Below are 25,661 nucleotides of genomic sequence, written 5' to 3'. Positions count from 1 at the left end.
GAGGGCATTGCCCCTGCTGCACTTTGGTTCTCCTGCACCCCGCCACCAGGTGGGTTAGCATGAGTGTGTGGGTGTCACATAACCCTAGTTATGTGAATACTGACTGAGCGTCCCGCTCTTCATGCCCTGAGGACCCTTGGCTGTTTTTCCCGTGCAAAATTCAGACTTGGAAGGGCATACGAGTGGCCACACCCTGTGTTTTAAGGAAACGCAAGAACAGGCGTGGCCACGGGCGAATGCAGGTGCATGTAAACTTTTTCAGCGCGTGCACTAGGGCTGCAACGATTAGTCGACATAATCGACGATGTCGATCATAAAAACTTGTCGACGCTGAATGTTTGCGTCGTATAAAAAAAGATTTAAACTTTTTTTTTTACTACCTATCTTTGTGAAAGTGGCTTCTCAGCTCTGGTCCAGCTGAAGACAAAGCAGAGGAACAGATTGGACATTGAGCATGACCTCAGAGTTGCTTTGTCTACCATCACCCCAGACTTTGAGACTCTTGTCAGGAGCAAACAACATCCCCAGTTATCCCATTAGTTCCCCGGGATGTTAAGCTAAGAAGTCTGCTAAGAAGGATATATTATTTATTATTATTATTTTATTTCATTGTGTTTTTAGCCCTAGTTGCACTTTTGTTGCAACCCCAGTTATCCCATTAGTTCCCCCAAACTTACTGTCGGTCTGTTATGTTAAGCTAAGAAGTCTGCTAAGAGCCCGGAAAAGGAGCCGCACCCACAGGAAGCAGAGATGGAGGGTGTGACAGAAATAATCGTTAGATTAGTCGACTAATCGAAAAAATTATCGACAAATTAGTCAACTACCAAAATAATCGTTAGTTGCAGCCCTAGCGTGCACAATATGTGCCCGAAAGATAAATACCCCAATATGGGTGGAGCGGGACGCTCAGTCAGTATTCGCATAACTAGGGTTACATGACCTTCGTTATATAGGTCCGGGCGGACTTTTCTTTTTCGGACAAGTGTAGCGGTTCTAATGCTCGGATTGAGAAGAAACAATTACTCCCAATCCGTGTTCTGTGGTGGATTATGTTGGGCGAAACGATTGACATCAATACTTGGAATGGCGATCAGATAATTGGAATATTCTTCGGGGTACATCCTAGTCAAGGTAACTGTTCAGTTCAGTTCAGAGTTTTTATTTGCCACATGGAATAATACAATCATAGTTTCTTCATTAAAAAATCATAAATAGCCATTCCATGGACAAAAGGAGCAGGAAGAAGAATAAATCTTATAATTACCTGCCCCTTATTCCTAAACTAACATGTATTTTCTTAATGGTCGGCGTATAACCTTATTTACACAAATAATCATTTATACCATTATAAAAGAAACACAATCCACAGTTAAACAAGAAAAATTTAAATAATAATAATAATGATAAAGAATAAAAAAGAAAAGAAAGAGAAGAGAAAAAAAAATCTCACTATTCAGATCAAATTTTGATTTTCATACTGACTAAATATTATTTTTTTATACATTTTTTTTGAATTTATAAACACTGTTACATCCCTTAAGCTCGCTATGGAGAGAATTCCATAACTTTACACCAATAACTGAAGGACACATCTGTTTAAGTGTGGTACGTGCAAACTGATGTTTAAAATTGTATTTTCTCCTACTAAACTCACTTTCTAAATGAAAAAGATTTTGTAGTTTTTCTGGCAGTGTATTATTTCTTGCCCTAAACATAATTAACATTGTTTGAAACTTAACCATGTCTTCAAGTTTAATTATTCTAGATTTAATAAATAATATATTTGTGTGTTCTCGATAACTCACTTTATGTGTGATTCGTACAGCCCTCTTCTGTAGTATATATACCGGTAATGGTTTTATATTTGTCCCATAAGTATTCCCCCATACTTCAACACAATAACTGATATAAGGTGAGATGAGTGAGCAGTAGTGTTCTCATTGCCTCATACTCTTAACACATCCTTTACTTTATTCATAACAAAAATACTCTGCTATATGGTATCAATCTTGCGTTGATCCAAGAATGTTTTCATTGCGATCCGAGCGTATGTGTGTAACGCTAGTCCTTAACGTATTCCGTTGGTGACGATCAAAGCATCGAAAAATGACCCCCCCCCCCCCCCCTCCACCCTTTCATGCATTCATGATGGAACATAATACCTATCATATGCATTTGATTTTCTTTTTATTGTAGAGTGTGTAGAGACAAAACGCCAATGGATTTAGTATAATGCACGTTCCGGCTTATAACCAGCCTCTCAGGAATTGGCCCAGATCATTCCAAAATAACACTCATATTCACCACGGTATAAAACTGGAACGTATGGATGGAAAAATTTATTTTTTTTGCATATTGACCGGAAGAAACTCTGTGTCAAATGACTATAGTATTGTATCCATAGCTATAATATAGAATATAGTTATAGCTCTACAAACAAGCTGACGGACTCCATTAGTTTAATGGGTGGCCTCGCATAGCCATCGCCCAGATATATAAATATACGGCAGGGAGAGAATATATACATGCGGTGGGGAGGAGACTGTCTATTAGGAGGGGGTGGGGGTGGGGGGTTTGGACATTTACGGTGGCCAGTTTAGAATTGCAGCCTCCCGTAGGTGCGCTTTAAGACCGGTTTTGAATGTGGGTAGGGATTCACATTCCTTTGCAGCTTCGGGTAGGGCGTTCCACATTGATGTGGCATAATTGCAAAATGTGTTTAGTCCCTTGTTTGAGCCGAATCTGGGTTTAACATGATTTGTTGAGCTTCCTCTGGTGTTGTGGTCGTGGTATTCACTGACCTTTGAGAAGTATTTTGACATGTTACATGGGTACCTTAGTCGTATAGTGGATGTCCCTCATCCTTGACATAAATCATTTGATGTATAATTAAATCAAAGGAAATGCGTTTGTTTTGGCAAAATTCTTCTGCTCTGTGATATGCAAGTTTGATGATATGCAATTTAAAACCGAAACTAAGGCCTCAGTATGAGTAAGACGTGAACATGGTCATGTTTGTTGAATTAAAAAGAAAAAAATTGTGATTGGTCTAGTGTTTTCAGGAAGATCCGATAATCAGGCGAAAAATTACGTGTTTATTGAATTACACAAAAACGCTGTTTTAGCGTATTTTCCCTGGAATTACTCAGAAGCAACCAAACTATATTCATATCCAAACGGTATAAAACGGAAATGTATGGATGAAAAAATAATCTGTTTTTTGCACGTTGACCAGAAGCAACTCACTGAGACTCGACGGCGTTATTAGACCCATAGCTATACTATAAAATATATGTTTAGCTCTACAAACTACAACTACGTTTACATGGGGTTAATGGACGGCAAGGAAGGGGTCACTTCCCGGAAGGGGCGTGACACTCAATGTGTTAAGGAGGATCCTAAATGCATAATTATATGCTACCTGCAGTTTTTGTTTGTTGCTGTGCTATAATTAGACCAGAGGTAGGCAGTATAAAGCGGAGTACAATAGGCTCTGAACCAGGCCACGTGAGCGGATCGGCGCGGCCGAGAAATCCGCTCTTCGCTCTTTAAAGCTTGGTCCGCTCCGCTAATCGCTCATGTTGACCCCGCCCCCAAGTCGCTCTCCGCTCGCTCCCCGCTCACCTTGAATCGAGCGCTCCCCGCGCCAGATCGCTCGGCAGTTTTCTTTTTTTTTTTTTTTTTTGAGCATGGTGTAAATTAGCTCAAACTACAACAGTCTACACCCCATGGGCCCCTTAACAATTGTTTGTATTGAGCCGCATTGTAATTGTAGCCATTCTGCAATGTTAAATAACATTGTTTATCCATTCACTAGCTCTATTAAGCGATGATAGGCTAGCCGAGCCACAATGCTATGGTCGCTGCCATTAACGTTAGCATGTAAGCTAACGTCAACAACAATGGCGTCGATACTTTTTCTAACAGGAGTGAGTGTGGGCGTCATAGATATCTATGGTGGGCGTCTCTACAGTGACGAAGCCTGAACAGGATATCACAGGTTCGCCTTTCTCATTGGTTGAAAATGGCCTTCATGTTTGTACATCGCCATCTGTTGCTTTGGCATTGTACTGCATGTATATATTACATCAACAGTGTTAAACCACTGTGAGCGTCCTGGAGTGGATTGGAGCGGAGGAGAACTCTCGCTCCGGACGTCGCGCCGACTCATTTTAAAACCCACTCCTCGCTCACGTCAAAACCGCCCGCTCCGCTCCCCGCGCCGCTCCGATCCGCTCACATGGCCTGCTCTGAACAGGCTTATTTTCACATTATCTGTACACGTATAACATTTTCGTGCCAGCATATTGACCTGTGCATACAGTTTGCAGCACTGGCGCTGCACTTCAACATCGTCACGCATGTCATCAGTGATATTGTGACCCAAATATCGCACACTCTTCACCACATCTAGAATACAGTCTGACAACAAGAAGGAGGGAAACTTTTGCTTCTGGTCTATGTGCATATCAGGAATATTATGTGTGTGGAACCTTCTTCTTGGGAAGGTATGAAGGATCAATCCTTTCTGAGCTTGGCATCTTTCTCTTGTATGCTCCTTCAAGTTTGACGAGTTGTCTGTGTACTTGCAATGTACAGCCAGGAATGAATTGTGTACATTGGTAATCAGAAATACTATGTTACAGATCACAGTAGGGCTGGGCGATATGGCCAAAAACGTTATCGCGATAAAATTATAAAATTATTTTCATATAACTCTATATCGATAATTATCGTCGATATAATGTCTGTCAAGTTTAATTAACTTCTTATGCCCGGCGCCGATGGACGGGCTATTAATAGACTTGTTTTGCTGCTGCGAATGTCTCGAGTTGATGTCGTCATCAGTCCGCGCACGTTAGCAGTTAGCCAGAGCAAGCAGTGTATCCCATGACAATGTACTAAATATCCCTAAAATACTCTGTTCCGCCCCAATACATTGCAACGACGTCCACTGTATACCACACACTACTATAACCGTGGCATCATAATTCATGCCACACACCAACTCGGCACGTAAACTATAAAATAGCGCCGTGCAAGCTAATTATCCTAGCCAGCCAAACTATAAAACAGCGCCGTGCAAGCTAATTATCCTAGCCAGCCAAGTTTCAAGTTCAAGTTTCTTTAATAGTTGTCATACAGAAGTACAGAATACTTTCATACAAAATGCTTCTTACTGTTACGCTCCAGAGACTGTGCTAGACAAGATAGTATCAAATAACATAGTATAGCATGTAATTTAGAAGAAGAAAATGAGGTCAGTGTTCGGTATAGACATATGTACAATGTTCTGAGTTACCATATAATATACAATACTATGCAGTGTACTAATGTACAGTACTATATAGTGCAAAGCAGAAATGGGATGAGGTACAATTTAGGTACAATTTACAGTAAGGTGTACGAGTTGTAGTGCAATCCTTCATCAATAAATATAAAGTGTGGGGAGTGGGTGCTACAGTGTTTGTTTAAAGTGGGTGTGTGCTATAAAGTGTGTGGAGTGGGTGCTACAGTGTGTTTGTTTAAAGTGAGTGTGTGCGTGTGGATGTGTGTGCTATGTGCGTTTGGTGGTTGTTGTTGTGTAGTGTTCATTCATTGTTCGTTTAGCAGCCTGATGGCCTGGGGATAGAAGCTTCTTCTGAGTCTTTCTGTGCTCGCCTTGAGACTCCGGTATCGCTTGCCTGACCGCAGCAGTTCAAAGAGGCAGTTGTTCGGGTGACTGGAGTCTTTAATGATTCTCTTAGCTTTGCCCTTGCAACGCTTGTTGTAAATGTTCTGGAGGGTGGGGAGCCCCCCTCCAATTGTGCGTTCGGCTGAACGTGTCACTCTTTGTAGTCTGCTTCGGTCTTGTGCAGTGCTATTCCCAAACCAGGAGGTGATGTTGCCGGTCAAGATGCTCTCTATTGTACATGAGTAGAAGTTCTTAAGGATCTTCTGACTGACTTGGAACTTCCTTAGGCGCCTGAGGAAGTAGAGGCGTTGTCGTGCCTTCTTTACAACACTGTCAATGTGTGTGGTCCATGTCAAGTCCTCGGATATGTAGGCTCCGAGGTACTTAAAGCTGTTGACTCTCTCAACCGGTGCCCCATCGATGCTGAGGGGGCTGTAGTCCTTGACCCCCGACCTCCTGAAGTCCACAATCATCTCATTTGTTTTGCTGACGTTCAGGGAGAGGCTGTTTTCCTGGCACCATCCCGCCAGGACCTTGACCTCTTCCAGGTAGGCCCTCTTGTCGTTGGCAGAGATCAGGCCCACCACCACTGTGTCGTCAGCAAATTTCATGATTGTATTGCTACTCCGCTGAGCCACACAGTCGTGTGTGTACAGGGAGTAGAGGAGGGGACTCAGAACACAGCCCTGGGGGGCCCCTATGTTGAGGGTGATGGATGAGGAGGTGCAGTTGCCTGCTCTCACCACCTGGGGTCTGCCAGTCAGGAAGTCCAAGACCCACTGGCAGAGGTCATAGTTCAAGCCCAGGTCCCTGAGCTTAGCTATGAGTATGGAGGGGACTATGGTATTGAATGCCGAGCTGTAGTCGATGAATAGCATTCTCACATAGTTCCCCTGCCTCTTGTCCAGGTGTGATGCTGCTGTGTGCAGCACATGGGCTATGGCGTCCTCCGTGGACCTGTTGGGGCGGTATGCAAATTGCAGGGGGTCCATGTTGATGGGGAGGGAGGAGCAGATGTAGCCCTTTACTAGCTTCTCAAAGCACTTCATGGCTATGGAGGTGAGAGCTACATGTTTCCAATGTACTAAATATACCTAAAATACTCTGTTCCGCCCCAATACATTGCAACGACGTCCACCGTATACCACACACTACTATAACCGTGGCATCAGAATTCACGCCACACACCAACTCGGCACGTAAACTATAAAATAGCGCCGTGCAAGCTAATTATCCTAGCCAGCCTTGTTTACTACCTCTCTACCCAGAGGTGCAGCGCGGGTCTCCTTCGCTCTCGGCCATCTCCTTCACTTATTGGTTGTTAGTGCGTGTGCTCATATCCAAGCTTGGAAAATTGATATATCGAAACTTTGCGACCACGTTTCATGTTTATTTCGAGGAAATAATTTATCGCGATAGTTATCGTTATCGTTTTATCGCCCAGCCCTAGATCACAGCACTGCGCCGACCAGCTGTCCCCAGTGTTCACAAAAAATGTTAACACCTCACTGGAGCTGTGTCGGGTCCCAGCGTGTTTTAAGGCCTCGACCATCATCCCCGTCCCCAAGAAGGCCAAGGTCACAGACCTTAACGACTACAGACTGGTTGCCCTGACGTCTGTGGTCATGAAGGTCTTTGAGCGCCTTGTCCTGGCCCACCTGCAGTTTGCATACAGAGCCAACCGTTCCACGGACGATGCTGTGAACATGGCTCTACATTATGTCCTGGAACACCTGGACGCGTGAATATTAAAGGCAACCAACTTGTGTTCGGCTTTTCTCTGATTGGCCGCGCCCCCCCGCCCCCACGCGCAGGCAAGCGCAGTCGTCCCACGTCCCAAATGAAATCCAAGGAGCGCAAGCGAGCGGCAGCGCGGGCAACCAACTTGTGTCAACCAACTTGTGTTCAGCTGCGGTAGCAGTGGAGCGCTATGAAATGCGCTGAACTAGAAAGCGTAACGTTATTATGTTTCGCGTTTTATTATGTTTAGCGTTTTTAACAACCAACTACCAGATTCACTTGTGTATAAACAAAGCCCATACAGTTATGAAATGCGCTGAACTAGAAAGCGTAACGTTATTATGTTTCGCGTTTTATTATGTTTAGCGTTTTTAACAACCAACTACCAGATTCACTTGTGTATAAACAAAGCCCATACAGTTATGAAATGCGCTGAACTAGAAAGCGTAACGTTATTATGTTTCGCGTTCCATTGATTAACGCCATTACCTGCTGTGCTGTAGGAAGCAGAGGTACAGTAAGTTACAGTAGGTGTAGGTTACATGTTTAATCAAAGCCCATACAATTTTTTAGATGAATGATTGTGGATATAATATAGAAAACACATCATTATGATATTGTCAGATGGCGCAAAATACAATGGTGAGTGAGAAATATATCTCCAGTGATAAAACCCAGTGCTCTGTCTCTATGATACACAGCGTGAATGGGCTTTCAGAGGGAGAGACATGACTTCGCGACAGCCATATTAGACGCTCACTGTACATCAGTGTGGAACTGTAACGTTATATGTTATTTCGCCCGTGGAGGCTGCTGAGCCTGAAGCGCAGCGGGGCGACGCAGTGGTTTATCCCCGGCTTCCGTGCACTGCCGCCGGCTTGACTTGGTCCAGCAGCAGCAGCGGCCGTTCCTCCGTTGTAGAAGCCCTTCAATGACAGCGGCTCTCATATTTTGCGAATGCATAAACTATATCTTAAATTATGGCTATGTGTCTAATATGGCTGTCGCTTATCAATGACTTCGCGACAGCCATATTAGACACATCGCCATAATTTAAGATATAGTTTATGCATTCGCAAATATGAGAGCTCTGTCATTGAAGTGGGTGGTGGCAGCATTACTAACAGTAGCGATTTTTATTGTTTTGTCATGACCAAACATAATCCCAACATAGATAGGAGGTGTACTGTATGTCAAATGTCGGTCATGTGGTGGAAGAGTTTAGTACAGTCACACAACAGAACACCGCTGTAGTACAGTCACACAACAGAACACCACTGGTTCTGCCGCGTCTCTCTTGCCGCAAGGGCGTGTGCTAGTGGATTGATTGGCCGTGTGGCCAATCAGAGAAACGTGAACGAAAAGCTGAACACAAGTTGGTTGCCTTTAATATTCACGCCACCTGGACACTGCAGGGACCTACGCCAGGATTCTGTTGGTGGACTTCAGCTCGGCCTTCAACACCATCCTCCCGCACATCCTGGAGCACCAGATGTCCCTGCTGCAGGTGCCGGACTCTACCTGCAGGTGGATTACGGACTTCCTGACAAACTGGTCACAGCGGGTGAAGTTGGGAATTAACATCTCCGATCCCAAGTCCATCAGCACTGGCTCCCCACAGGGCTGCGTTTTGTCCCCACTACTATTCTCCCTGTACACCAACAGCTGCGTCTCTCTGCACCCCTCGGTCAAACTCCTGAAGTTTGTGGACGACACCACCCTGGTGGGTCTCATATCAAGGGGGGACGATTCCGCCTACAGGAGGGAGATCGAGAGTCTGCAGAGCTGGTGCAGCTGCAACAACCTGGACCTCAACGCCCATAAAACAGTGGAGATGATAGTGGACTTCAGGCGGAAGGCAGCCCCCCCCCACCCCGATCATTCTGTGAGGCACCCCGGTGGCCTCTGGAGTCCTGCCGCTTCCTCGGCATGACACTCTCCCGGGACCTGAAATGGGAGCTGAACACCATCGCTCTCAATAAAATGGCCCGGAAGAGGATGTTCTTCCTACGTCAGCTGAGGAAGTTTAGGCTGCCGAGGACTATGATGGTCCAGTTCTACACTGCCATCATCCAGTCCATCCTCACCCTCTCCATTATCACCTGGTTCCCTGCAGCCACGGTCAGGGACAAGGCCAAGCTGCAGCGGGTGATACGATCAGCGGAGAGGGTGATCGGCTGCCCCCTTCCCTCCCTCGAGTCCCTACATTCCTCCAGGGCCTTGAGGGTGAGGAAGATCATGGCAGACCCCGCCCACCCGGGTCACGACCTCTTCACCATGCTCCCCCACGGCAGGCGGCTACGGCTGCCCAAGACATTAAAGTCCCGCCATAGACTCAGCCTAGTAAATGAGTCTGGTGTCCCCCTGCTCCCCCCCCTCCCCCCTCTATGGCGAGCTGCTAGGGCTGGACCTCTGGACTTTACATTTACATTTAGTCATTTATCTGACTCTTTTATCCAAAGCGACTTACATGTTCTGTACGACAAGCCATCAGGAAGGGCACAACTCGATCAGCTGAGCAACAATGTTCATCAAAGTGTTGAGTGCTACAGTGTAGGTTAGTTTATTAGGACAAGTGCATGACAGTACGGTTAGTTAGGGTTCGATTTTTTTAATTATTATTTTTTTTTTATTCAGGTAATGGTTGAAGAAGTGCGTCTTTAGTCGACGGCGAAAGATTGGACGTGTTTCGGCTGTCCTAACTGGGGTGGGTAGTTCATTCCACCATTGTGGGGCAAGGACTGAGAATAGGCGACTTCTCTTTGATGACCCTCCCGGAGCTTGGATAGGAGTAGGTCTGAGGCGGGCAGAAGATGCAGAGCATAGGGGTCTTGAGGGTGTGTAGTTAGAGACCATTGACCGGAGGTAGGCGGGAGCAGTTCCCTTTGCCGCACGGTATGCTAGGTCGAGGGCCTTGAAGCGGATTCGTGCAGCAATGGGGAGCCAGTGCAGGTCCCTAAGAAGTGGGGTGACATGGGCCGACTTCGGTAGGTTTGAGATCAGGCGGGCCGCTGCGTTCTGAATGAGTTGAAGAGGCTTAGTGGCAGTGGCCGGGAGGCCAGCAAGCAGTGCGTTGCAGTAGTCGAGGCGGGAGATGACTGTTGATTGGACAAGGAGTTGGGTGGCTTCTTTTGTCAGGAAGGGGCGGATCCTTCTGACGTTGCTCAGGAGGAATCGGCAGGTTCTGGTTGTCGCTGCGATGTGAGCAGAGAAGTTCAACTGGTCGTCGAGGACAACACCAAGGTTCTTGGCGGTCGGGGACGCGGTCACAGCTGCATTCTCAACTGTGATGGAAAGGTCGGTCAGGACGGAGGATTTGGCCGGCAGGTGGAGCAATTCTGTTTTGCTTAGGTTCAGTTTGAGGTGGTTAACTGTGCTGCACTGTATCCATGTCCCCCACCACTGCACTTTACTGTCTTATTGTTGTCTCACTATTCTGTCCTGTTTTGCACTTACTTATTTATTTATCATTATTATGATGTTCCTATTTGTGAAAAAATCTATCATGCACTGTAATGTCAAATCACGTTCCATTTTGTACTTGTATAAAATGGTGAATAAAGAAATCTGAATCTGAACAGTATTATAGTGCCATGTGACCACTAACTACACTGTGTATGTAGAGGCAATGAAGTAACGCAAAGGATGTGCAAACATTGGTGAAAAACGATAAAAAGCAGCATTGGTACCAACAACATCACACAACATACCTTTTTGGAACTGTACATAGCCATTTTGTTATTAAAATTTCATATAGTATAATATCTACATCCTGATCTGCAATGCACAGTTTTTAGAACTGTATATAGTCATCTTTATTTTATTCTATGCTAAATTTATTGTATTGCACTGCACACTTTTTAGAACTGTATAGTAATCTTTATTTTAGTCTTCTATGCTAAAATTATTGTATTTTTATTATTGGAAGCTGCTATAGTCGAGGGACCACAATAAATAGTTTTTCACTCTTCTTGCTGTAAAGTACTGAAATAAGCGACAATAAAGGAATCTGAATCTGAAACCGCTCAGTTATGGCGGCTAACGGGAGAGAAACTGATCCCCTCCCCTCTTCCCCAGGCACGTATTCAGGAGACCCAGGCGGAGCTGCCCCGGGGCTCTATCCCTCGGAGCGTGGAGATCATCCTGAGGGCCGAGGCGGTGGAGATGGCCCAGGCTGGGGACAGATGTGACTTTACAGGGACTCTCATCGTGGTACCCGATGTTTCAGCATTGGCCACGGCAGGTACCGATGTTACTGATGAAGGTCCTATCTAGGACTGTCACTTGTCTCTAAGAAAACCATTAGACTATGAATAGGCTACAAGGAGACATATTTGAATATTAAAGGGGAATTTCACCAAAACTATAATGCTGATTTATTTTGCACATAATTTCACACACTTCCAAAAACTCTAAACACTTTTTTGCACAAATGTATTTAGTTTGACAGTTATTGAAAGTAAATGAGTTTGAATATGGCCATCTCTCTTCTCTCTTCTCCAGGTACCCGGCAAGAGACCAGTACTAGAGTTCCAGCGAGGGAGGGTTTAGACAGAGATGGTGTCCAGGGGCTGAAGGCTCTGGGAGTCAGAGAGCTGTCCTACAGACTGGCCTTCCTGGCCTGCTATGTAGCTCCTACCAACCCACGGGTTAGTGTACACACACTTTAATAACCTTTTTTTGTGTCACTACAATACAAACATTGTAAATACATTTTAATATATATACCGGTATATATAAAGGCAATCACAAGATTGCTTCACAGCTTAATTGTCACAATAATGTCTCAGACTTATTTCCATTGTGGTCCTTGATTTTACATGACACATGGTCATTTTGCTGGCCCGGTGGTTGATGTTTTCACCTTGCTGCACACTCTGCTCCACCACAAGCGCCGACCCTTTTTCTCCCACAGACTTTGAGCTACTCTTGACATCACCACTGGTGGTGGGGCAGGCTGTGCAGCAGAGCCAAAATATCAACCACTAGGGCAGCAAGATACCATGTCTTTAGTTTAATATTAAATTGTGCTAGTTTGGAGGTAAGGAGCTTCGCCAGGAGGACCAGACGGCGGAGAGCGTGAAGAACCAGATGACTGTTCAGGAGTGGGAGAAGGTGTTTGAGATGACCCAGGATAAAAACCTTTACCATAACCTGTGCACCAGCCTCTTCCCCACCATACATGGTAATATTATGGATACTTCTCCTGATGGTTCATAGTATTCTCATGATGTCTAACAGCGTTTCACATTGGCCACGGTTGTCCTAGTTGGAAACATGGGTACACTTTTAAGTCCAAAACAACTCTCCCGGTTGCCAGGCAGCGATGAGATCAAGCGTGGCATCCTGTTGATGCTGTTTGGGGGCGTTCGCAAGACTACCATGGAGGGAACATCTCTTAGAGGGGACATCAATGTGTGTATCGTTGGAGACCCCAGCACTTCCAAGAGCCAGTTCCTGAAGTATGTGTATAAATACACACACACACGTTGGTGGCCACTTATTCCCATCCTTCATTTCATAAAATTGTAAAGACATTTATCACAATGTTGTTGTTTTTCGCTTTTAGTAAGTTCTAAATAGCCATGCTGTTGTGATACAAAAGTAATACCTGGGGCGCCCTCGTGGCGCATACCATAGCATAGTGCCTCGCGCACCTACGCGGCCGACCCGGGTTCGATCCCAGCTCCCGTCGTTATTTGTCACATGTCCTCCCCACCTCTCCTCCCGTTCGCCCTCTCCTCGGTCGGTCCTGCGTGACCAATAAAGCTGTAAAAATGCTAAAAAATTATTATAAAAAAATAAATAAATAAAAGTAATACCTCAGGTGACGGTAGATGGTAGCACGAAATGAATCAGTGTTTTGTAATATTTGTCAAATGCCAAAGTGGAGATTGCAAGATTATTTATGTTCACATTTGTTAGAATAAAAATTGTATTGGAATGATTTCCAATAAACAGCAGATCTGTATGGTCAAATGGCAACGTATAGTTTGTTTCAATTGGCAACAGGAAACCGCAACAAAACCAAAAAGTGCAGCAACAGAAGCAACGCATTCACTTCTAATTCATACCATTTCAAACAGACCTGTGTGAAAACACAAGCAAAATGCTTGACGCCTAACGTTTATCTGTCGCGTATTCCAGCCTGAACACCTAAATGCCCTTTGCCATTGTGAGAACTAGCAAAAAAAGATTCCTCTATAATTTGTTAGATTTGTGTAACTCCTTAGTGCAACTTCTGCCTTACAGCTAGAATTTAGCAACCTACTTTTGCCCTGACGAGGTTAATTGTAATGTAAGACAATAATTATTTGTGTGCTGTGGTCAGGCATGTGGAGGACTTTGCTCCCAGGGCCATCTATACCAGTGGGAAGGGCAGCAGTGCTGCAGGTCTGACCGCTGCTGTGGTCAAAGACGAGGAGTCTCATGAGTTTGTCATTGAGGCTGGAGCGCTCATGCTGGCTGACAATGTAAGTCTCTTACGGAGTGTATCTGGGGCGGGGGGGGGGGCACACCAGAAGTGATGCACTCATAGAAAGTTGTGCCAAGGTATACGTTTACTCATATTGTTCAAAAGGAAATGCCAAGGTTGTGAAAGTTCTATAATTATGTCTCACAATATGAATACTAGGGTATAATGTATAATAATTGCACCGTTGAGACCCATGGCAAGAAACAAGTGTTCCCATAGCACTCCTAAAATGGTACTCCTAAGAAAATATATATGTTTGATGGTATTGTGAGAAAAATACATGTACTGTATATATTGTTAATGCTAAATATATCAATTTAGGCCATAACACCCACCCCTAGCATGTGTGTATGTGGTTTCTCACGTGTTTTGTTCTCTCCTGTTTGTGATTTGTTGTGTTTGTGTGTGCAAGTAATACGACTAAAGCCTCCAAGGAAGTATTATGTGGGATTACAAGCTTTTGTGTGGGACAGCCTAATGTTGTTTATGTTTCCACCAGGGTCAGCCTAATGTTGTTTATGTTTCCACCAGGGTGTGTGTTGTATTGACGAGTTTGATAAGATGGATCTGAAGGACCAGGTGGCCATTCATGAAGCTATGGAGCAACAGACTATATCGATCACCAAGGCTGGGGTCAAGGTATTGGAAACATTATAGACGGACTATATCACCAAGCTTCACATTGCTAATATTATCCATTATATCCTTTTGGGGGGCCATGTTGTAGGGTATGCAGCATTGGCATTGTTAATACCTGGAGCTCACATTTTGACCATTCCCTCCTGCACCCACACCCCTTACCCTAAATCAGCCCCCCCACACACTCATATGATGATCTTTTTATTTGACCCCTATGAATAGCATAGATTTTTGGCAAGGGGATTGATTGATTGATTGATTGATTGATGGAAAACTTTATTAAAAGATTGCAGAATGGGTACAATACAGTATGGCTCAATACACACAATTGTTAAGGGGATGCAGACCAGAGAGAGACTTTCGTCTTGTTTACATCAGGGTCCCCCATTTTCAATTCATCATAACATTTATGACATACATGATCATGTCTGGATGTTTCATCCAGACATCCATGGACATTTACCGGGGCCGGTTTCGAATTGCAGCCTCCCGTAGGTGCTCTTTGAGAGCGGTTTTGAAGGTGGGTAGGGATTGGGATTGAGCTCTTATCCTTATCATCCCGGCACACTGGCACATTGAAATGGAGCGAACCCATTATTATTGTTATTAGTTGCAGCTGTGTTTACCCCTCGAAGATGTGTCTGAAGGTCCGTTGGGTCTATTGGATTGTACCAGTGAGGAATTGTCAGACCTCACAATCTCACATCTGCCTTGTTTTGCTACAGGCCACCCTGAATGCCCGTACTTCTATCCTGGCTGCTGCCAACCCTGTCGATGGGCGCTACAATCGCTCCAAGTCCTTGAAACAGAACGTCAACATGTCTGCGCCCATCATGTCCCGCTTTGATCTGTTCTTCATCCTGGTGGATGAGTGCAATGAGGTCAGAGGTCGGCACATAACTCATGTCTTCACAACTATTTGTCATTTCTTGGCGATGGGCTACGCTATTGGTTGTTGTCTTTGATATTTGCCAGGTGACCGACTACGCTATAGCCCGTCGTATCGTGGACCTCCACTGTAGGAACATGGAGTCGGTTCAGCGGGTCTACAGCACAGATGAGATCCAGAGGTACATCCTCTTCGCCAGGCAGTTTCAGCCCAAGGTCAGTCTGCAGCGACGGATACACGGTGGAACATTTCCACTGCTACACTAGAGTGGCCTAGAGTCAGGAAGGCCAGCTAGGAACCCAGAGGATAGGACTGCTGGGTGGGTGTATTGCAACTGGAACTGTGTTACAGCCATTGTACGCACCATCTGTGTCAAAGTGCTCTTGAGCAAGGCACTGTACCTTAAAGCTGCTCCAGGGGCACTGCGGACCTGTGTTAGACACAGTGTATAGGTGTGGTAGACGGTGTTTAGATTAGATTCAAATGTATGGTCATTATACAGCACAAGTACAGTAAAGCCAATGGTTTGGCATCCAATTCCAACCAGAGTGCAAATGTAGCCATAAAGTGCAACAGCAATATACAAATTGGTACTACAGAGGGTAGCACTAATCGGATGTATTTACAGAGTTGTAGCATAATATCTACAGTGATACAGGTATAAGGACAGTATGGTAATGGTCATACTGGTCAGCAGTGTAACTAGTAGGATATATATAGATATAGTAAAGGACTATGTGCAGTTAAGTACAGACGGTTGTGGATAGGTATGTATCCAGTGAGAATACATATATATAGCATTATTGTACATGCTATCATACAGAGCTATGGGCTATATGCATGTGTACAAGCAAGTACATAGAGGGGTTATATGCAGGTATATTCAGACAAATATGTGTGTGTGTGTATATATATATATGTGTGTGATGAACAGTATTATTCAATCTTTATTTATACTCGATAATACAGAGTAATTAAACTAATTTACAGTGCCGTCAAGATGTTACATACACAAGTGTCACAGTGTGTTCATAAATATAAAGACATCAGACAATCAGAATAATTAAGACCACATTTTAAAATACATTAAAAAAAAGAATAATAAAAAATCTTTTAAAAAGAATAAAATAGCTCAAAATTAAAACTGAGGTAATAATTTAAAAACAATTACATATTGTGGTGACCTGATTGGTCATTAAGTTTCTAAACCGACCCATAGACACTAGAGTGTCTAGTTTCAGTGTTTCCTGCAGGGTATTCCATGATGTAGGGGCAAAAAAGCCAAAAGCAGATCTTCCAAGTTCAGTACAAACTCTAGGCACTCTAAGTGTGCCGTACACCTTACTGTAAATTGTACCTAAAATTGTACCTCATCCCATTTCTGCTTTGCACTAGATAGTACTGTACATTAGTACACTGCATAGTTGTGTATTGTATATTATATGGTAACTCAGAACATTGTACATATGTCTATACCGAACAACTGTGACCTCATTTTCTTCTTCTAAATTCATGCTATATTATGTTATTATGTTATTTGATACTATCTTGTCTAGCACAGTCTCTGGAGCGTAACAGTAAGAAGCATTTTGTATGAAAGTATTCTGTACTTCTGTATGACAACTATTAAAGAACTTGAAGAACTTGAACTTGTAAGCCAAAAACTGGATCGTGTACGACAGGGTCCAGTGGTCCATTCCAATAAAGAACTAATATAATTAGGACAATCTCTAATTATGGCTTTATAGATAAAAAGATTGCAATGCAACTTACGTCTCTCTGCCAGAGAGACGTATAGGTGTGGTGGACAGTGTATAGGTGTGGTAGATGCCATGGTTTATGTGTGAGGGACAGTGTATAGGTGTGGTTGATGGTGTATATGTGTGGGGGACCTTGTATAGGTGTGGTTGGTAGATGGGTGTATATGTGTGGGGGACAGTGTATGGATCAGAAACCAAGTACATAATCAGACACTTGATCTTAGTGACACTTAACAGGCTACCATGAGGCTGTAACCTTTTCCAGCACAAGGAAAACGGCAATAACCCCAACATAAGTGGCATTCATCAGTCCCAAGACCCGCCCTACCAATCACAGGGTGTCCTGGGATAAACTCGCAAGACACACTTGGGAGATTGACTGCCCAGTCATGAATAATCTTTTTCAAATATTAAGTTGGATTTCTCACACAATGTTTTCTGAATGATTTCAGAATGTAAATTGTACTGTATCACACTTCCCATTACTAGAACCAGCAGGAGAGGACAATATGAAGAACATCAGTTGGATTATCTATACCTGAGCAAATATCGTTATATACATGTATATCTGGGAGGGAAGAAGTCCTTCTGAATATTGTTATATTTACATTTTCCCATGTATTTTCCTATGCCATATATATTAGCCTAGCAAGCCACAACGACATTCCTTGACCTTTTGGTCTTTGACCCCTGTAGATAACTGAGGAGGCCAAGGAGTTTGTGGTGGATCAGTACAAGAGACTCAGGCAGAGAGACAGCGGAGGAAACACCAAGTCGTCCTGGAGGATCACCGTTAGACAGCTAGAGAGCATGCTGAGACTGTCTGAAGCCATGGCCAAGCTGTACTGCTCTGACGAGGTACAGTATGAACCTACAGCTGGAGAGCATGCTCAGGCTGTACTGCTCTGACGAGGTACAGTATGAACCTACAGCTGGAGAGCATGCTCAGACTGTACTGCTCTGACGAGGTACAGTATGAACCTACAGCTGGAGAGCATGCTCAGGCTGTACTGCTCTGACTAGGTACAGTATGAACCTACAGCTGGAGAGCATGCTCAGACAACTTATGTATCTGACCTGAAGGTAACAACAACTTATGTATCGTATGTGCAGTTGGTGCCATTTACTTCCTCATTTTGGTCTGGATAGAAAAGACGTTAAATGTCATAAGTTGTTACCTTTCAGAGACATAACAGTTGTTACCCTCAGGTCAGAGACATAACAGTTGTTACCTTCAGGTCAGAGACATAACAGTTGTTACCGTCAGGTCAGAGACATAACAGTTGTTGTTACCCTCAGGTCAGAGACATAACAGTTGTTACCTTCAGGTCAGAGACATAACAGTTGTTACCCTCAGGTCAGAGACATAACAGTTGTTACCTTCAGGTCAGAGACATAACAGTTGTTACCCTCAGGTCAGAGACATAACAGTTGTTACCTTCAGGTCAGAGACATAACAGTTGTTACCTTCAGGTCAGAGACATAACAGTTGTTACCCTCAGGTCAGAGACATAACAGTTGTTGTTACCTTCAGGTCAGAGACATAACAGTTGTTACCTTCAGGTCAGAGACATAACAGTTGTTACCCTCAGGTCAGAGACATAACAGTTGTTGCCTTCAGGTCAGAGACATAACAGTTGTTGTTACCTTCAGGTCAGAGACATAACAGTTGTTGTTACTTTCAGTTCAGAGACATAACAGTTGTTGCCTTCAGGTCAGAGACATAACAGTTGTTACCTTCAGGTCAGAGACATAACAGTTTGTTGTTGCCCTCAGTTCAGAGATATAACCGTTTGTTGTTGCCCTCAGGTCAGAGACATAACAGTTTGTTGTTACCTTCAGGTCAGAGACATAACAGTTTGTTGTTACCTTCAGGTCAGAGACATAACAGTTTGTTGTTGCCCTCAGTTCAGAGACATAACCGTTTGTTGTTGCCCTCAGGTCAGAGACATAACAGTTTGTTGTTGCCCTCAGGTCAGAGACATAACAGTTTGTTGTTACCTTCAGGTCAGAGACATAACAGTTTGTTGTTACCTTCAGGTCAGAGACATAACAGTTTGTTGTTGCCCTCAGTTCAGAGACATAACCGTTTGTTGTTGCCCTCAGGTCAGAGACATAACAGTTTGTTGTTGCCCTCAGGTCAGAGACATAACAGTTTGTTGTTACCTTCAGGTCAGAGACATAACAGTTTGTTGTTGCCCTCAGGTCAGAGACATAACAGTTTGTTGTTGCCCTCAGGTCAGAGACATAACAGTTTGTTGTTGCCCTCAGGTCAGAGACATAACAGTTTGTTGTTACCTTCAGGTCTATCCTAAACATGTGAAGGAGGCCTTCCGTCTGCTGAACAAGTCCATCATCAGAGTGGACTCTCCTGACATCAACTTTGACCAGGAGCAAGAAGACAACCAGGACATCAATGGTTACTTATTAAACGATTCCCCCTAATTAGTCTCAGTGTGAGCAACTTTGCCCCCCTGGGACAGCTGTTCTGTCCTGAGTGGCACATCAGTCATTATATATACATATGTGTATGGGGAAATACAATCTCTGATTTAACGGGTTGTTATCCACCCTCCCAATTACCTTTTTAACCTCTCATCCAGACAAAGCTGAGGAAGTCAATGGCACCAAAGGCACCAATGGGCACGCAGGAGAGGTGATGGACACCGATCAGGAGCCAATCAAAGAGAATAAGGTCGCAGCAAAACCTGTCCTGAAGATGACGTTTGCGGAGTACCGCCGGCTCGCCAACCTTATAGTTCTTCACATGCACAAGATGGAGGACAGTGAGTCCTAGAGATGTTTTTAATCCATTATCAGTTTATTCCATTCTACAAAGTGGACCGTGACAGTAAAGACGAGAGGGAGGGAGAGAGAGAGAGAGAGAGGGTATAACCAAATATATTGGAATGATTCTGGTATAACATATGACAACTGTCATGTTCCAGAGATGATCCTATGGAGTCGGAGTGAGTGGGTGGGTGGGTGGGTGGGTGGGTGGGTGGGTGGATTTGATGAATTAATTCAATATTTGAACAGTGACCAGATAATTTTGTTCTTCAACTCTCTTTGATATCCTGGTGACACAGAAAAATACTGATGTCATGTCATCTGTTTAATTTGTTTAAAAACATGCTCATACCCACTGTTTCTGCCCTCTCTCTCTCTCTCTCTCTCTCACACTCTCCCTCTACTATCGCCAGTGGATGAAGAGTGCTCTCTTAAGAGGAGTGAGCTGATTAACTGGTACCTGAAGGAAATGGAGAGTGAGATAGAGACTGAGGAGGAGCTGATCGCCAAGAAGAGCCTGATAGAAAAAGTCCTCTACAGACTGATCCACTATGTAAGTGGTCATTTGTATAGGGCTGAGAGATATTAACACAATTGGGGAATAAGTACTGTACCTTGTTTCATTACTACCTCTACTAGTGAAATACTAACCGCAATTTGCTTATCGATTTAGTTTTTTCTGAGATTATACAGGGAATGTATTTTTGGAAAAAGGTGAAAAGATGTTTAGTATGCAGTATGGCTCTTTTGGGCTCCAGTATGGCTCTTTTGCGATGCAGTATGGCTCTTTTGGGCTCCAGTATGGCTCTTTTGGGGTGCACTGTGGCAAAGTCTTTGGGCTCCATGTCGTCTAGACTGATGTTTTCCAAATGTTCTCATTTATGATGCAGAGCACTTCGAATACACACTAGTTTATGGTGCATTAGAGTACTCTACTACTAAATTACTTTAAGCATACATCCCTGTTGCAAATTGTTTTATCCAATATAATAATTGAAATAGCATTATACTCTTGTATAAGTCCAGTCTTGCGTTTTAGAGTCTTCATGTAACTTCGGAATACATTTACTTGACAAGTATGGCAAGTGAGCAATTACACATACTTATGTTGTTCAAGGCACCTTGGATAAAAGTGTCCACTTCATGTTAATGTTTCTGTTTTTAGGACCATATCATCATTGAGTTGACCAAGACTGGGCTGAAGAAGGTTGGAGCGCAGGGGGAGGAGCCTGTCATAGAAGAGGACCCCTTCCTAGTAGTCAACCCTAACTATGTACTGGAGGACTAGAGGGGAGGGGGTGTTTGTGCTTTTATGTGTGGGGGGGCGGGGGTCATCATCATCATCGTCTTGTTTTTCTATCCTTGCAAGGACTAAATGTCCCCACAAGAATGGAAAGATCAGTAACATCCATCCTGGTGGTCAACCCCTGATTGTACTGTAGGACTAGAGGGTGGTTTGTGTGTGTATGGTGGGGCAGGTCTTGCTTTTCTACTATCCTTGTGAGGACCAAAAAATTATAGAAATATTAACATCCTTCCAAGTGGGGACAATTTATCTGTCCTAATAAGAATATGGGCTATTTATTTAGGATAGGTACTGTATGTAGCAGTTAGTTGGGGAATTGGCATACATTAAGTCAAACTCACAAGGTTTCTCTCATATCCTCCCCACTGTGTCACTGTCCCATCTGTTATTGGTGTGTTTTTCTCATGCTTTTCAAGTCACTTCATACAATGATAAAATATCATGATGTATACAAAACAAAAAGTGTCATCCTTGGAGATGCTGTAAGTCCATCGCCAAACACTGTTGAACTTTTGTGTTAATTCTTTCTTTGCCTAGCTTGTCAGAGTATCATCTGTTTGTGTGAATTGGATGTTTGTACATGTCAACAGTGGACTGAAGTGATAATATTGGGTCATGTCATTGTATTTAGATGGTGTAAATGGGAAATAAATATTCTATTTTTGTGCAGTATATGTTGTGTGGTGTGATGATCAGTAGATGGTGCACTTGTCTTTGTGAAGGCAAATCTGTGTCAGTGGGGCTGAAAAGAGGCTATTTCAGGGAGGAGGGGTGACTTCTCGGCTACAGATACAGTAGACCTACACTGGTGAGCAATGGTTACAGTACACTGCAGAATCTAGCCTCTCGCAGTACTATTTCTCCCTTAATAAATTGCTTGATCATTTCACAATCTATACGTCAGGGAAAAGAACAATATAAATTAATGGGACCCTCTTCATAAAACTGAAAACTGCATAAGGGTTATGTAACCGGCTACCATAACATCACTTGCAATAATTGTTTGTCTTTTATTTGATTTGAAACATATTCAGCTGGCAGTCCTTGAGCTACAGCCTCTAGATGTATTTTTCATTTACACTGGGCAAATTATTAACTAGAGTTTCAGTCGAGGATTATCATTGCATAAGGCAACCGGGTTTGATTTGCCAGAGCAAGCACCAGTCAAGTCTTCAAATGCTGGCAAAGACATCTGGTATAATTATTTCCATTCTTGTGAATAAAAATAATTGATCACTGATTCGGAGCAATCATATTAACCCTTTTTAAGCTATAGTTTAGTTGGATGTTAAATATAGACAGACATACAATAACTAGCCCACTTTTCAACATAGAAATAATAAACATTTTGCCAATTAATTCAAACATGAAATGGTAAATTTTTATTTTACAATTTCACAAGTTATATTTCATATGCGTCCAATTAACAGCATATAGGACACGTTTAGAATAATGTTATCAAGCCTATATATTGACAGGCTACACACAAATCGGTAAATAGGCCTACATAAAAAAGAATGTAACTCACCCATCCAGAAACTGTAGCATATAACGCACTCACACAAACAATTGAAATATAGAAAACACACATTTTCCAGACATGGTGTCAAACAGCATTCCCCATCCATGTTGGTTGGCACTGCAATCCCCTCTGTACAGTCTGGCAAGCATGAATGAAAACCGTTCACTCGAGAGAGTCGAGAAGGCAACGATATGCCTTTCCTAAAAGTGCGGATGTGATCATCAAACAGCGGTAAAGTACCTAATACTTAAGTTAAGTACATAACATATCTTCGTTAGAAAGGTTTCTGTTTCTCTCCACGATGCCATTGTTGTCGCTCCTCCATCCTCACCGTCCAGAAGCGCGCTTATGAATGAGCTCCAGTCTGCCGCTGCCTGCGTGCCGTGCGCTCGGGGAGGGTTGCGTGCGAAGGCCACATGAGGTCAACGGGACGAGTCCGCCACCTGAAATGCGAGCAAGTTTAACGCCACCCTACCGGGGTATAAAACATAGACTCAGCATCATCTGCCAAGCACGACCTCCGCGTGGTCCAAGCATCTCTCAGAGCATCGATGAGCTGTGCTTTATTGATTGTTTAGCTCCTGCATAACTTTTGGTAGTAAGGGTCAGTTTATAGAGGCTATTCATACTCAGCTGGTTTACTACTATCGTTGGCTGTGCTCTTTGCAAAGATACACGCTCGAATAACTGAGCAGGGCATCAGTTGTTTTGGTGAGTTGCTTTTAATTTTGCTGTTATATATCGGATTGCATGATGTGTCTGTATGGTGATGTGATTTTACAGAGGTGGCCATTCTCCATCACCACGCATGCACTGCTAGATGCTATTGTGCCATTGGCTAACCAGAACTACAATGTAAACAGCAACGGCATGCATCCAACAGTCTATAATCTAGTTGGAATAGGCCTATACTATACCTATTAATTGTGTCCGATAACACAAATGCATTATCTATTTGTCCAAGTAATGCACCTGTTAATTGTGTGTTAATAGTGTCAGATGATGATCCCGCCGGGTGAATGCCTGTATGCGGGCCGGAAGAGGAGGAAACCCGTCCAAAAACAGTTGAGTTTTTTTCATTTTAAATTGATATTTTGATAACTCCAGAGGATCACAACAAAGTTGTTTTGAGTCCATTCTCTTCATACAATTCATTTTCAAACTATTTCAAAGTTGAAAGCAACTAAGTGTTTTACTCGAATGCGAGGTATTTTTTTTTTTACCTTATGTGAGTATTTTCATTTTAAGGAAGTTGTGCTTTTACTCACTACATTTCAAAGGAAATATTGTACTTTTTACTCCACTACACCATCTGAATCCATCAGTATAGTTACTTTGAAGAAAAAGATATTGCATCGAAAACATCTTTATGTGCAAATATTTATGAAGATTATGTTCTTTCAAATTTGAAGTCTGCCAACTTCAAAAGGACATAATCAGAGCCAGCACACATGGACCTTTAATAAAATAAATAAAATAAAACCCTTAGAGGTCAGTAGTTTGAAGTTTGAATGCTCCCAAGCACTGGGACACAAACATAATGTAGAATGCGTACTTTTACATTTTATACTTAAGATACAATATCAAATGCTTCTCAACTTTTACTTAAGTAGAATTCTGAATTCTGATTTATCTGGATATTCTACTAACCCTTTTACTTAAGTAAAGGAACTGTGTACTTCTTCCACCACTGGCTGGTTGTAATGCTGCTCTGTTAATGATTTCTGCTGTTGTTCTTCTTCTCTGGTTCTTGGTCACGTTGTGCATCTTCCAGACTAAACTTGCATTTGCAGGCCATATACCTTATCATCACATATTCCTAATTCTGTAGCCTATAGTTAGTGAATATATATTTCACTAATCGAAGTTATGATATTATAACTTTTTTAGGAATGAGAAAAGTTAGTTTGAGTCCCTGTTGGTGCCTCTATGCTCTCTGCCTAAAATGTTTGATCAGAAAGGTTAATTGACATTGTTATAATAGTCAAATAGTCTATTTAATTATGAGGCGATTGCAATAGAAATCACTACAAAATGAGATAGCCTATTGTATTATTGTTATTTAATTTTCACTGTCATAAAAGTAGAGCTTATCATGGAATGTTGTTTTTAAGTTATCAGCTATCACAAGGCCTCTTCCAAAATATTGAGGATGGAATCATCTGTTTTGAGAAATACTGATTAATGAAGTTTGGGGAACACGCTGAAAAGGCTGTGGTACCATCTTTGATTGAAACACATAAAATCTAGAAATATGCGTTTATAAGTGTCATTGGTGGTAAAAATAAATAAAAAATAAAGGTTCTAATAATTTCATTATATTTGACAAATGAAATATTGATTTGTTTGATGTATCCTTGATCAGACTGTATTCTGATCAACTATTATCTCATTCATAATTAAATTACAAGTGTTAAAACCTGCATTCTAACAGTGGCTCTTTTAAAAACTTGTTTGCAGTATATGGAAGTAGTGTAAAGTTATGATAAATTGCAATACAATTTACGTTGCTTGCAATTCCAATGATTTGTTATTGCAAATTACAGTTATTGTCCTGTAAAATTAAATTGTTATGGCATGGCATTGTTTGCCACACAAGTATGTATGTATGTATGTATGTATGTATGTATGTATGTATGTATGTATGTATGTATGTATGTATGTATGTATGTATGTATGTATGTATGTATGTATGTATGTATGTATGTATGTATGTACGTACGTACGTACGTGTGTGTGTCTTTCTCTCCCTCTCTCTCTCTCTCTCTCTCTCTCTCTCTCTCTCTCTCTCTCTCTCTCTCTCTCTCTCTCTCTCTCTCTCTCTATATATATATATATATATATATATATAATTGTGGATTTGAGC

General features: G+C 42.8%; 1 protein-coding gene across 1 annotated transcript in view; it reads left to right on the top strand.

The window, feature by feature from the left end:
• mcm6l (MCM6 minichromosome maintenance deficient 6, like) overlaps positions 1-21,255 on the top strand; it is a gene marked incomplete at both ends in the record, with an annotated part of 35,141 nt that extends 13,886 nt beyond the window's left edge. The window contains 13 exons of the mRNA XM_084327109.1: positions 11,492-11,657; positions 11,918-12,063; positions 12,449-12,599; positions 12,735-12,906; positions 13,746-13,887; positions 14,421-14,528; positions 15,254-15,409; positions 15,504-15,632; positions 17,874-18,035; positions 19,482-19,596; positions 19,781-19,963; positions 20,381-20,520; positions 21,133-21,255. Of these exons, the coding sequence (XP_084183235.1) occupies positions 11,492-11,657; positions 11,918-12,063; positions 12,449-12,599; positions 12,735-12,906; positions 13,746-13,887; positions 14,421-14,528; positions 15,254-15,409; positions 15,504-15,632; positions 17,874-18,035; positions 19,482-19,596; positions 19,781-19,963; positions 20,381-20,520; positions 21,133-21,255 (1,893 nt within the window). The remainder of the gene's footprint in view (positions 1-11,491; positions 11,658-11,917; positions 12,064-12,448; positions 12,600-12,734; positions 12,907-13,745; positions 13,888-14,420; positions 14,529-15,253; positions 15,410-15,503; positions 15,633-17,873; positions 18,036-19,481; positions 19,597-19,780; positions 19,964-20,380; positions 20,521-21,132) is intronic.
• Between the last annotated feature and the right edge of the window lie 4,406 nt (positions 21,256-25,661).

Source organism: Notolepis coatsorum (assembly GCF_963971535.1).
Source record: "Notolepis coatsorum genome assembly, chromosome: 13".
Lineage (NCBI taxonomy): Eukaryota > Metazoa > Chordata > Actinopteri > Aulopiformes > Paralepididae > Notolepis > Notolepis coatsorum.
The sequence above is the reverse complement of the archived record's forward strand: the minus strand, read 5'-3'. Positions and strand labels throughout refer to the sequence as shown.